The following is a 14,263-nucleotide window of genomic DNA, read 5'->3' on the forward strand; positions in this document are numbered from 1 at the left end:
GTTCTAAATTCTATATTGTTTGGAAATTTCAATGCAAACACTGGTTTTCAATCTTTGTCATGTATTCCAAAATGCCTCCAAATACCTTTGCAACTGTGACCACCAATTTAGGGGAAAGGTACGCTGAAGTTAATGAAAGGGAGCAGATTATCACAGATGTATGTCACCTGTCACCTGTCCCACTTAACTGTAGCACTTCTTGCAGTGTATGCCAATTTTAGCTTATTTCCAGTTTCTTAAATAAATGTCATAAAAGACGGAATTTTAGCAGAGTTGAATTCCTTTACTAAAGCCACCTTCACAGGTCTTGCAGTTTCTGACTAGCTGCGATTTCAGTTTTCAACCAGTGCTGTGGGTGCCCACAATCCCGTAAAAATGGACCTTTCCTGCAGCACAAGAGTGTAGACCAGGCCCAGATTTACACTGGTGGATGCTGGGGTGACCAGGCTGGCCTGTGCTCTCTGTGCCCTGGGCTGAGACACACGCATACAAACCTCCAGGTTTTGTACGTCAGTAAATTACCTCTTACTTCTGCCACAGTTCATGGTTTGTACAAAATACTTCGTAGGGGTTCTGTACAGAAAAGATTTCAATCTATTTATTTCAGGGAGCATTATCAGGGTCATTTAGAGTCAGCGCGTGGTCTTTCAAAGCAGCGGCGGTTAATTATCGCCTGAGGTTGAGCACGGAGAAAACCGGCGCAATCACCTTTTCTCGAACGCCAGCGGCGAAGGATTCTTGTCACCGCCCTCGCTGAGGGAACCCGGCAAGGGCCGCCCCCCCGCTGAGCATGCTGGGAGCTGTAGTCCCCGTCCCGGCGAGGCGCCTACAGCACATGCGCAGAACATGGATCGCGGTGCCGGAACATGAAGGGGTGGGGCCTTTCTGTTCCGGCAGCGCCCGCGCTCGCGCCCCGGCAGGAGCTTGCCGGTTGGAAGGCTGGCTCGTGCACGTGGTCCCTCGCGGCCAATCAGGTTTCTCGGCCGCCGAACCCCGCCCTTTCCGCTCTCTCTCGGCGCTGCGTAATGGCGGCGTTCAAGGGGCGGCGGTTGCTGCTGTGGCACGGCCGGTGCTGGTTCTCGCAGGCGGAGCCCCCCGTCCCACCGCAGCCCCCCGACTCGCTCTACCCGCCCATAGTGGCTTCCGCCACGGCCAAAAGCAAAGCGGCCAAGCGGCGGCGCCTGGAGCATTTCAACCAGCAGGTGCACGCGGCGGCGTCGATCGAGGAGAAGCTGCAGCTCTACGGGAAGCTGCAGCGGCCCAAGTACATGGTTTACCCGCAGACCTTCGCCCTCAACGCCGACCGCTGGTACAGAAGCTTCACCAACACCGTGTTCGTGCCGGGGCTGCCCCCGAGAGCGGCGTCGGCAGCCGCCGAAGCCCCGGGAGCAGCGGCGCCGGAGGCCGCGAAGACACCGGCGGGTGCGGCACCTGAGGCCGCTAAAGCTCCGGAGCCGGGAACGGAGGCACCAGAGGCCGTGAAGGCTCCGGAGCCCGCGGTGGCAGCCAGGGCGCCGTACCTGGATGTGGGCGAGCTGCGCTCCCTCGTCTGCGATGCCCTCCTGCAGGAGAGCTTCTACCAGCATAAGGAGCGGCCGTTCCTCTACCGCGATCAGGATCATACTCCCGGCCCCTTCCTCACGCAGCTCGTTTCCACCCTCGCCGCTTTCCTGTCCACTCGCAACCCGCTGCTGGCCGCTTCCTCCCTGGGTGCGAAACTGGGGTGGGAGAGGGAAGGGGTAGCCCCTGGGCCGCGGGGACTGTCCGTGAACCCTGCAGGAGTGTTGTGGAGTTGTTCAGACCATGACTGGTAATTCTCATCTCCATTGTCCCCTATGGTGCAAGTAGACATTGATTTTTATGTTTTACCACAGATACAGGAGAGGAATCGGGAGGGTTTTAAGTGCAAAGGGGTGAATTCTGTTTCTCTCTTCCCATCTGTTCTGTTTCAGATCTGAAACCTGAAGTTAATTATTACTGGCATCATGGTGAGGAAGTTGTTGTCCGTGGATATCGAAAGGGTAGAGTTGATCCTGTGCGATTTCAGATAGATGATAACCCGCACCTCCAGATCCGTGTACCAAAGCAGCTTCCAGAGGTGTGGATATTTTCAACAGCAAGTTAATTGCATGTGTTTTCATTTACATTTCTGACAAGTACTGAACCATGCACTAGATGGTACATGGAGGACCATGTTAAACAGACATGTAGCACACCTGTGCGTTTTTCAGGTTTCAGTGGCTTTACTGTCTTGTGGCAGATACTTTGTAAGTACTGAGAGAGTCTTCTGAACCTAAAGTTGGTCATCTTTATCCTCTAGGTATAATGCATGTTGTTGCGCTTAATTAAATGGAGCTTTTAACTTATTTTATGCTTGTAAGCAAGGGTGAAAATAAGAAATGTGTTGTAAAACCCTCTTAGTGGAGGAGAGTAAGATGAGACAAATGGAGAAGAAACTGAGTAAGAGAGAGCATGTATAATCTGAATATGAGCTGGTTACCTGTTACTACTGCTTAACAGTTATTTGCTCAAACGCTCTGTTTTTTTGGAAGCTGATTCAGTCTTCTAGTCTTTTTTCTGTAGGTTTCTACAGTAGTAATTGTGTAGCCTGTGGTAATTGTGTTGCCTGAACTGGGCAATTTCTGTTGCCCAGGTTCCACCACAGACAGAAAACTGCTCCAATTTCTGTAAATGCTGAACTGAACATTTCTTGTGACCTTAAGTATACAGTTTTCTGAGTTTAGTACTGTCAGATGTAACAAGCCTTGGCATTTTGGAAGAATGTCTAGGCAATTAACAATGTTACATAGTGCAAAACACTGATTACCTGTGAACTCACTCTGGTATTTCAGGTTCATTTGTTGCTACTAGAAATGTTTTCTCTTATTTTCTGCAGAAGAGGATTCTGGTTTTGAAGGTAGTACCAATTGGCAGCTTTATTAGTACCATTTCACGCAATGTTTTTTATATATTGAATCTTATATTGATGTCTGGATTTTCTGCATGTACTGGCACTTGTCACAAGACAAGAAGTTCTGTTGCAAAAAACGATTTAAAGTTGTGTATATCTGGTGTATGTAAGCAAGACTTGCACCTTCTACTCACTGACCAGAAAGTGGCATATTGTGTGAAGCCTGATGTCAGAAACATGACTTACATCATGCCTTTTCTTTCTTCTGCTTCCTTCAAGATTGTACCATTGGAGTCAGATCTCGGAGATGTTCCTGTTATTGATCACAAACCATCCAAACTGCCGTTGTTCAAAAGGCAGTATGAAAACAAGGTATTTATAGGTAAGAGTTTCTAGTCATGAAATGTTAACCACATTTTTTTCATGAAAAACTGAACCTCAGAACAAATGCCACCACCGCAACCTTTCTCCTCCCATCAAGAGAAAAAAATGTTTGTATATTTTTATATATAATTGTACTATATAAATGATAAAAAATATATATAATATAAATCTCTGTTGGAATTCCATGTCAGTGAGGCAAGGGAGAGTAGCATCCTCCTGTGTGTATGCTACTGTGTCCAGTTTTGCTTGAAGGAGTTGGGTTGGTTGGCAGAAAACTGGCTTTGAATTTTGATACATCTCCTCAGAGACATTTCAGTGTATGAACTCTTGCCTTCTGGAGTTGGGCAAGCCCCCCAGTCTCACTCAGAAATGGAGGAATCTCAGCATTTATACAGATCTGTAGTAGAGGTTCTAATCTTCCGTTGTTTGTAGTCTGATAGGGAATAGATGTTTGTATGCATAATAGTATTCTCTTGACTTAGTTTTTTTCGTTTTGGGGAACACAGGATCAAAGGTAGCAGATCCATGCTGTTATGGACATACACAGTTTCATCTTATTCCTGATAAACTAAAACGACAGAGGTTTATAAGAGCAAATCTTGAGGACCAGATTGAAGTTCTTTATCGAGCTAATGGTATTGCAAGTCTCTTTGCCTGGACAGCAGCACAAGCAATGTATCAAGGTGAGACAGTCGAAAAATTCTTCCTGGTGATGAGTACCTGCTGTAAAGTTCTTCTGACTTTTCCCACCACCACCTTTTTCTCATGCTTTTTCTTCTGAAAGCCATGCTTTGAGTAGGTCTTTGGAAAATTAATTGAACCAATGAATGAAGCAGACCTTATACAAGGGTAGCTCCCTAGTAAAACTTCGTAATTCCCTGTTAAGACTTTGTCTTCGGGTACTTTGACTCAAGGAGAATTAATTATGCAGCAAAATATTTTTTCATATATAATGCTAAGTCTGTGTAAAAACCTCAATGCTGCATTTACTTGCTTGTTACGCAGGCAAGTTATGTTATGGAGAAAGGTGGTACATAGCAGTTTGGTGTTTTTTTCTGAAACAACTGTTGCTCAGCCCCTTGTTTCAGAAGTGTCTATTCTATGAAACTAAAATCGGTGAAAGAAAAATGTCATCAGCCTTACATTAGGATTTTATGCCCATGTTTGTCTATAAATTCCAGAAGACCTGGATGGATAGATCAAATCGGTCTTCCGCTTGTTCATGTAAATGTAATTATCAAGTGTTACTGGAAGATAGCTGCTGGTGCGTACTTTGCTTGTGAAACAACACATGGAAGAAACTCCTTTGACTGTGATGCATATTGCTGGCTCTGCATCAAATCTTTTTGATAACGTTATGTTAGAAAGTTTGACTTTTTTGTGGACATAAAATGCTGAAGTCAAGTAAGTCTTGGTTTCAAAGCTGGTCACAGTTGTAAGCATGAATTATAAGGACAGCCTGATTCAAATTACAAAGTTTGTTCTTGGTTCTGTAACAGTTTCTGGTGGTGCTCATTGCATATAATACCAGATATCTTTTAAGAATATTAATGTGTGTGCCAGCACACACACATAAGTATGTAAAGAAAATATTGTAGAAAGAGTATTGATGCTCAGCGGGGGTTGCTTGAAGCATTAATTCTTACTGACGTAGTAGTGGTCTTGGTATTATTTGGCTGGTTACTGTCATCAGTTATGCTTACATAACATATGCATGCTTCTGTCATGAAACAGAAGTTCACTGGCCTGTGAGAAGCATGGAATAATTTTAAGACATTTCCCCTCAAATCAGTTGCAGGTCTTGGATGCATTAATGACTTAAGTAATTTTGAAAAGTCTCTTGGTTCATCAGTGCAGGGCTTTTACCAGTCAGTGCAGATGTGCCACTGTCGCTGATCTTGGAAATACCCTTAACTGTTATGTTTTAGTTAGTCTGTGTGAAGAGTGCTTGTGTTGCTAAATTTTTCTCCTAGTTAGCGGCTGCTGCAATTCCTAGTATTTTTCTATATATCGGGGTTGGGGTTTTAGATGTGTATGCTGGTAGGAGTTTTGAGTCCTGTATAACTAGTGCTGTTTCCTTATTTTGTAGGGTTCTGGAGTGAAGCAGATGTGACCCGTCCTTTTGTATCACAGGCAGTAGTGACTGATGGAAAATACTTCGCTTTTTTTTGTTACCAACTAAATACTTTAGCACTAACAGCAGAAACTATTCAAAATAACCCTCGGAAGAATATCTGTTGGGGTACAGACAGTAAGCCATTGTATGATGTTGTGGAAGATGGTAGTGTGAAAGGCTTTAATGATGAAGTTCTATTTAATTTGGTTCGTTTTCTGTTAAACAGACCAAGAGAGTTGTAAATCATTAAAGTATTCCTGTTGATGTGCCTGAACTTCATTGTAACTCCGTGAAGTATGGGCTAGAATATGCCTTGTTCTAAATCAAGTATTTGTCTAGCAGACAACTATATACATCTTTATTGATATTTGGGCCTAACTTTAAATGTATGATACTGTACACTGAAAAATAGATGTTTAGAATACCTTAATATCTTTCGTATATTTACTTTAAAGCGTATTGCACTAATTCAGAGTCAAGTGAATACGTTCTTTTAGCGGATCTATAGCTCTATGTTGAACTATCACAGCAAAGTATGAATTCATATGACCATCTGATTGTGTTGCTGGGTAACTGCTGTCTTGATATTCAGCAGCAGTGAAAAATTAATTTTGTGCCTGAAATCAGTTGTCTTAAATGCTTACTTATTCCAATAAAGTGTTTCTTAAAAGTGAATGACTGACAGTGTGATTACATATTTTAGACATTTATTGAGCAATAGTATAAACATGATCAAACCTCTTCTAAAGATTCCATTGTGAAAATGCATATACGTTTTTTAGCTGTCACCTCAGGACCCACAGAGAGAATTCTCCAATACCTTTGGAGTCTATAGTTTTCCCTTTAGCTTGGGACCTTGATTTCTGCCGTAGACATCTTGATGTTTTCATTGCTGATACTTGCATGTCTTATGGCTGTTTTCAGTATATCACAGCTGAGCCCAGCCCATGACTAGGATCTCTGATTAGATAGAACATGTAAGGACTGTTTAGGAATGTTTGCTTATCAATGATGTATATCTGGTTTTGAGGTAATTAAATATGCCTAGAACTTTGCATAGTTCTGTACACTGTGACTGACCTTTTTGGAATTTTCCAGGGTTCTTGTTAAGAGTCAAGTAGTTTGCTTTTAAAGAGAGAGTACTGAGTCACGTTAACACTTGTTGAAAAGCTTGCCATTATGTTCTTCAGCCTGAGCAACTGTAGATCCTGCTTACTGTTGTAAACTGGCTTACAGGGTTTTACTAATGAAAGGTGAGGTAGTTGTAGTCTTACTTGACTGGTACTTTGCTATGTTGAAACGAACTATAGTTGCTACCTTCTCCAACAGCAGAAAATAATCTAGATAAATAAGGTGGGCATGAGTACTAGTTTGTTTTTACGGAAATAAAAAGTTCTTGAGTGCTCTTTTTGTCTTAACAGTGCTTGAGCATTACTGGTTCTGATCTGCTGATCCGTGGATTAAGTGAATGTTCCATGTAGGAACAGAAGGTAAACTGTTGGGTAGGCATGTTGATTGTAGAGAATGACATGTGACCTAGCTTAGAAGTGAGTGATTGATACTTGTTTTCTGGTGTGATAAAGTCATGATGCAAAATGAACGGAAAGATATTAAAAAAATTAAATTGGGTATTCTGACCTGGCAGACCAGACAGTCTTTACAGTTGGTACAATATGGTCTTGCCTTCAGCTTGAAACTGTGAATTGCATACAAGTAGTGGCTGTGGAAAGCTGACGTGAAATCAAAGAAACTCATACTCTCAGGGTAAAAACCCGCTTATTTTTCTTTGATACAGCATTTTCTGTCCTGAGGCTTCAGCTGTAGTACAGCAAGTTTAAAGAACTTATTTTCCTTTGTGCAGCTTTACTAGTGAATGAAATATCACTGTAGATGTGTAGCCTGGTAGAGGAACCCAGTGCTGGAGTGAGAGAAGAAGGGAGAAAGGCTTAGTGTGAACTGGCTGTTTTGTAATAGCAAACCACCAACTTCAGCTGTCTGCAGCTCTCTCAGAAGGGAAAGGGTACCCTGGAAAAGCAGTGGGTGGCACTGTTTTACCTTCTACTGAAGAAAGGTGTTATGGGCATCGTTCTGCTTTTTTGTCACTGACTGACAAAGTTGCATCATAACGTATGCAGTTTTCTACAGCAATATTGCGTCTTGTTCAGGGTGTATAATGCAGTCTGACAATGTTAAAGTTAAAAGAAAGTTTGGTTTTGTTGTTTTTTTTTAAACATTTAGCAGCTATACAATCTTTAAAGTAGAAAGCTTAGAAGCTGCTGCATTCCTATTGAGCTTTGCTCAGCAGAAACCTCCCATGATTCTACTCCTTTAAGTCTCATGGGAGCATCATTCTTTAGCATTCAGTTTTGTTGAGTTTGCTGTTTAAAAGAAAGGCAATTCAAAGAAGACAGGATGGAAATTTCCAAGTTTGGATCCTTTTTCCTGTATTAATTTCTGCTTCGGCCTATTGGATCATATCACAGGGGAACATAAAGCAGAATCTAAAAATAAGATTTGGTTTTACGTAATAAGGCAAGTATTTTCTCTAGTACTGAACTATTTTGCTTAAAACTTGTATCATCTTCAAGTGGATGGCTGGTACATGAAATTCTGTCTGTACTGTTTCAGATTATGAGACTGCAAGTGGTGACTTCAAATGGAACTGCCTAAGCAGCCTTTCTCAAAATTAAAGCGGAAAGGGAGAGGTGGGAAGACTTAAGACCCCATGTTGTTGGGGTGGATAGTTCTGTTCCCTTTCAGACAGGAGAAGTAGCATCAACATTTATGGTGTCTGCTTGGTCATGCAGAATTGTCTCCTGATACCTCTTCTGTACTCAGGTTTTCTATCATTGGAGAAGACACCTGCTCCTTTATCTGAGAAATCCACTGAGGGTTCTTTTCCTGAAGCAAGAGCAACTCTTGAGTGGGCTGTTGGTGGGAGAGTCTATTGGCAACTTGGCCTACTGGCCCTGTAGAGACCACACATACTGGCAGTGTATCTCTGATGGAAGCAATGAAAGGGGCTTTCAAGTGCATTTTATGCTAAAATGAGCCAATCTGAACCAGCAGTATAACCAAAGTGCACCACAGCAGCAGACCTGTGAAGTTTTCATTAAGTTAGCACGAAGTCTGGTCTAGTACAAGAGAATAATGTCCTGTGGCTCAAAACGGAGGCTAATCAACGTAAGCCCAAGAAAGTTCGCAGAAGAGATTGCACAAGAACTGTTTTTTCATGGAGGAAGAAATGTATCAAGTGGGTTTAAGTGTCAAAGTAAATGGGCTTACCAAATAGGTAGAAGTGTCAAAGCAAATGGAACATTAACAAGCTCATAATGAGGAACCTGAAGCAAGCTAGCAGTGACAAAACTTGAGAACATCAAAACCAGACTGGTTGCAAACAGTATGTAACTGCGTGCATCATGTTCTAGTAGTGTACTAGAATGCTGCTGAGACAAGACCTTCAAGAAACCCAAGTTGAGATCCTAAAAACCTAAGAATTAGAAATGTATGTAACAGCTAATATGAAGTCCTCTCTCTGGGACCAGGGAACAGCAGACATGAGTCAAGGTTTTTATTCCCATTCTCTGTTTTCCAACAGAAAGGCATTTCCACCAAAAGCAGTAATTAAGCCAGTCACCATAAAGCAAAATGTAACAAATCCCTGACAAAGAAAGGGCAGTTAATTGCTAAGGGAGGAGTATTTCTGTGATTCCATGACTGAAACTTCCTTTGGTATTCCTGGAAAATTCTGAGTTGTGGTAGAGTGGAATCCCATAGTTGTTCTGAGATTGGCAGGGAAAAACAGGTAACTGCTCCCCCTCTTTTGCTATTGTGAAAGGATGACAAGTGCTGGTAACACTGCATTTGACAATTAATAGAGGCTGAGGTTATATCAAGAACATGATAGAAATGAGAAGTTGCTTAGGCAGGTCTGGGTGGATTTGGTTTGAGATATTTGTCAGGTGCTTATCTGGGGGAGTTCCTGGCAGGGCTGACCACCTTGTGGCTGGTTAGCTACAGGAGAGTTTTCAGACAGCATTAAAAAAGGCCATCCTGTCCTGATTCTGGAAATCATGGACCATGAACTGTTGGAGAATGTTAGAAAATGGAAGCCAGTAATGCTTACAGGGATTGTGCTGCTGCCTGTCTCTAGTATACTGACAAATTATGTAAAGCTTACCCTTTAAATACACAGTAAAATAAATTTTCAGGACTGAGTTTGTTGGAAGACTTGGCTGTCCTACATCTAGATACAGGCTAAGAAGAATTACAAGAGTTAACATATGGACACTAATAATACATTTATTAATGCACGTTGTGATGCAAAGGGAGGAAGTTGTGAACCTGATGACATCCTCCTACCGGAGTGGAGTTTAAAATTAAAGGTATTATTTGTATCTAATTCAGAGTGAAGTAAGGCAGTCTGAAGTCTGCCATGCTATTCAGCCTGATAACTAACCCATTGGTCTTGGAGTTGGAAGATGGAAGGTTAACAATTGTTTCCTCAACTTTGGAGATGACCTGGGAGGGCCAGTTACCACCAGCAATAGGTGACTTATGATGAGTTTATTTACAACTTTTTCAAAAAGTCCTTGAAGAAGGCAAAGAGGTAGAAGGACACTTGGCATGCTCTTTTATGTCTCTGCAGGACTTGTTATCTAGCTTGTGCTCTTGGAAAGAGAATTCTTCCAGACAGGAAGCCTTACGATGTCTGCTCAGCTGTATTGACCTGTAAAGTATCTGCAATATTTTTTGATCTATTCTCTCTATATATATCTTTTTTTTTTTTTAATTGTGTCTGGTTTCTGCATAATTTGAAGGTTCTGTCTTTAGCTGAAATATTCTTTGAATGAACATTCAGCATTTCTTATTGGTCTTTTATTAACTTTTTGAAGTTCAGTTTATTGAACTACATCTCCTCCTACAGAATCTTGTCTATATGATTTCTCATTCCGAAGTCATGCTTGATTTAATTTGTTTATTTCCATGTATAGCAATACGAATTCATCTTAGTATGTCTTCATTAAAGGAAATCTTTCTTCCATTTCATTCCTCTTTTTTGCTTTCAAAATTCCTTTAATCTGTAATCAACTCAGTACACTATCACTGCTCTCAAGGGACTGTTTTCACCTTTGGAAAGTATAGCTTCTAACACAAGGGGTGCCTGTGCTGTAAACTTGCATGCTTTTGTCAGTCAGATATCCCCAAGCAGGTTTACATTTCAGCCTGCCTGTAAAGACTTTTTGTTTTGTTATTTTTTTTAAAAAGTAAATTTCTCACCAGCACATTTCTCTAGGTAATTGAAGGTGATCAGGATTTGGAATTTTAAAACTCAGATTCTGGGATTGTTCATCTTGGAGAAGAGAAGGCTTGGAAGCAGCTTACCAATGTGTATAAATACCTTATGGGAAAGAGTGAAAAAAATTTGGCTAGGCTTGTTCCAGTGATATGTAGTGAAAGGGCAAGAGGAAATGTCTAGAAACTGAAAACCAGGAAATGCTACGTTTTTTTTCTTTTTTTTTTTTTTTTTCTTCATCTTTTTTTTCTTCTTCTTTTTTCTCCAATATAGTAGCAATTGATCACTGGATCAGGTTACTCAGAGAGGGATGTGGCGTTTCCATCCTTGCAGATGCTCAAACCCAGACTGGTCAGCCCTGGGCAACGTGCTGTAGGTGACCCTGCCCTGAGCAGGGTGGGTGGACTAGACAAGAGGTGCCTTCCAACCTTAACTGCTGTATGATTCTGTGGAAATAAATTAGGGGTCAGTGTGTAGATGAGACACTTAATATGAAGTAAGAAACCATGTGTGGAGATTTGGGTAAACAGTGGACATTGGGTCTGGTCCTTCTCTCTTTTGGTCTTGGTCTGGCCATTCATGTTTGTGCATTAATTCAACACAGACAAATTTTACTTGATACACAGCTGCAAATGGCTTCAGCAGAAGAGAAGACCCTTTTTTACATCTTTCTTCCCTGGCAGAGTACTGACACTGAGAATGCAGTTAAGGCTATACACTGAATTGTTGTGTCTCCAAATTTTATCTGAAAGCAGATGTGCTTCTGAGCTTCCTATCAGTATATTAATTCATTACATATGACCTCTGACATGCCCGTGTCTCCTCTCTTCCAGAGGCCAACAGCATGCAGTGGTGACGCAGCCTGTGTTGTCTGTGTATGAATGTAGGTGTTTCATTCTGTATGTAAATGTAGATATCAAATTAAACCATTTCGTGACCCTCCCAATGAGAACTGTTAGAGTAGGACACCATTTTTTCCTGATGGTATTTACCTTCAGTGGTTTACCTGTATGAATAATGACCCACTGTAATCCACTTATTGTTAAAAGCTCATGTCAAATATTTTATTGTTGGTTTAATAGGGCAGATACGTCCACATAAACTCTTTGGGAAATCCTGTGTGAATACACAGGCAGACTTCGCCACGAAAAGCTTCTCAGGTAGGTAAGGAAAGTGAAGAATGGGGCAAAAGCAGGGGAATAGTAATGCCTGCTTCTAGAGGCATTATCCAACAGCATAAAGATAAATTTGAGGTGGAGTTAAAATTAACTTAATATTTTGCAGGTAATAAGATTTGAGGTTGTAACTGTTTGCACACAGGATTTGCACTATTAGATTACATTTTATAGTTTTGAAAATAAGTTGTAATTTGATGTTGTTTCTTAATAGCATGCGCTTGTTGATGAACTTATGATGAATTTGGGACTGGATATTTTAAAAAAACCCTTGTATTCTTAATGTTGCAATTATGTAGGTTCACATTAGGGTTTTTTTAAAGCATGTAAATAGGTTGTCTTCCTAAATCCTCATAGTTGGATAATTTTGTATCCATATATATTAGTTATAAAATGGAATTTTAATTTAGGTTTCTAAGGTACATAGATTTTTTGATTATTTTTTTTTTTAAATGTACTTCCAAAGGCACTAACCTGGCCTTTGGAAACATTTTGGAAATGTTCAGCAAGATTTCATTACAATACAAATCTACTAAATAACATGCTCAGCTTTGCTCAGGCTAAACAGTATATAACTTCTGAGGCATGCTGCTTTTCACCTTTGTAAGCATAGTGTTATGCTGACCATGAGCTGAATTAGCACATGGCCAGCCTGGCAGTGAGAGACACTAAACAAAATCAACGTAATGACTGTGTGTTTGGACATTTGCTCGCTCTGGAGGCATACCTGCTGTGCTTTTCTGAAAATGTCATATGTTCACAAAGAATTAAGTCTTAAATAAACCAACTATATTTTTTGTTGCAAGCCATTGTATCAGACTATGGCATTACCCTGAATCTGTGGATGGCTGGAAGCAATTTGGACTGAAGTTTAAATGTCAAGTGTGATACTGCCATTTTACTTTCTGTGCTAAAAGATGTTGAGGAAAGGGCAGGGTGGACTGAAAAACTTCACAGAGTACCACTTGAGCCAAATAATGTAAGGAAACAACTGGAAAGACAGAAGTTAAGTCTCCTAAAAGCAAACTGAGCTGAGTGGACTAAAAGTGAATTATGTATCTTCACACCACTCTAAACACAAAAGTCCTTATAGGAGAGGACAGATTACTTATGTGGCCTAAAAATGATGACTTTGAAAAAATGATAGCTAAAGGGATTAAAATGCAAACTGTGTGGCTCTTTTGGTTAGGTATTAATATATTTAATAACAATAAATAACCAAGACAAGGCATTTCTGGACTAGGCATGTCCTTATTAAGAGGCTTGCATCCAAAATTGTACTGATGCACACTAGGGAGCAGATTAAATGAGAGGTCTGCTGGCAAATATGTGTATGTGTGCAGAGATAGGGGCAAATGCCAGAGCATTTGGGTGCTGTGAGTAGAGGGAAGGGTATGAGTAGGGACCCTCTAGTAATCAGGTGAAGGACTGTGATAAAGAATGTTTTTTTCTCCCCCTTCACCCTTCTGGAGCTTTCCAGATTTCTGGAGCCTCCATGGCTCTTGCCTGTCTCCCCACTGAGTCACACGCCCTTCTTCTCCCAAACTTCTGGGCAGACCCTTGCAATCAGCTCTGACTGTGCATACTGGATTTCAGCTCAGGTGTGATGGCTAGGTCAGCAGCTGCCTCTGTGAGTCCCACCAGCAGTTGGGTCAGTGCTGACAGGTTGATCTGACAAATCCTGCAGGGATTTTTGCTTCTCCCTCTTGTGCTTTGAGGGCGCTTTAAAATTTATATGTCTAGATACAGTTGCTAAAGCAGATTTAAGAGATATTTAACAGAGCATGGAGGACCGTCTTGCCTAATGGAAGCACTTTGACTAAAGCGTAGTTGTATGTAGTAGCTTCACCTCTTAAGAGTCAGTGAAGGGAGAGACTGCTCTGAAGAACAGTTCAGTCCCACTGAGTATTAATGTAATAGTCTGGCCCTGCTGCTTCAAAGTCTCCTCTCTCTTCCAGTGATTGTAGCTGTTATTCTTTCTTTCTTACAGGTCTTCGTTTGTTAGAAGTGTTCTGTCATGCTGGGTACCACAGTTGCTGTTGTTTGAAAGGAGACTGGGCTGGGTAGTCAAAGTGACTTCTCCCAGGCATTCATGCAGAAATATCTGTGTCCTTCAGATCACTGAGCACTGTTGTACATAGAAGATATAACAACTATTTTTAAAAAGCGATAATAAAATTATATAATCATGTAATTGTTTAACTTGGAAAAGACCTTTGAGATCGAGTCCAGCTATTAACCAGGACTGCCAAGTCCACCACTAACATGTCCCTAAGCACCACATGGTGACTCCACCATTTCCCTGGGCAGCCTGTTCCACTGCCTGACAAGACTTTCCATGACCTAATCCCCAGTCTAAACCTCCCCTGACACAACCTGAG

At 41.3% G+C, this 14,263-nt stretch overlaps 1 protein-coding gene across 1 annotated transcript; it reads left to right on the forward strand.

Moving 5' to 3' along the window:
• The first annotated feature begins 851 nt into the window (after window positions 1-851).
• MRPS30 (mitochondrial ribosomal protein S30) lies at window positions 852-6,086 on the forward strand. Its single transcript, XM_080370956.1, has 5 exons — window positions 852-1,710; window positions 1,953-2,098; window positions 3,191-3,293; window positions 3,802-3,978; window positions 5,385-6,086. Exons 1-5 carry the CDS (start codon window positions 867-869, stop codon window positions 5,651-5,653), a joined length of 1,539 nt encoding a protein of 512 aa, XP_080227082.1. The 5' UTR covers window positions 852-866; the 3' UTR covers window positions 5,654-6,086.
• Window positions 6,087-14,263: the final 8,177 nt, after the last annotated feature.

Source organism: Falco punctatus (assembly GCF_963210335.1).
Source record: "Falco punctatus genome assembly, chromosome: Z".
NCBI lineage: Eukaryota > Metazoa > Chordata > Aves > Falconiformes > Falconidae > Falco > Falco punctatus.

Coding starts and splice junctions, on each gene's coding strand:
- MRPS30 (XM_080370956.1), top strand. CDS start 867: ATGAAGGGGTGGGGCCTTTCTGTTCCGGCAGCGCCCGCGCTCGCGCCC. Junction 3,294..3,801: donor TGAAAACAAGGTATTTATAG/GTAAGAGTTTCT, acceptor TGGGGAACACAG/GATCAAAGGTAGCAGATCCA. Junction 3,979..5,384: donor AGCACAAGCAATGTATCAAG/GTGAGACAGTCG, acceptor CTTATTTTGTAG/GGTTCTGGAGTGAAGCAGAT.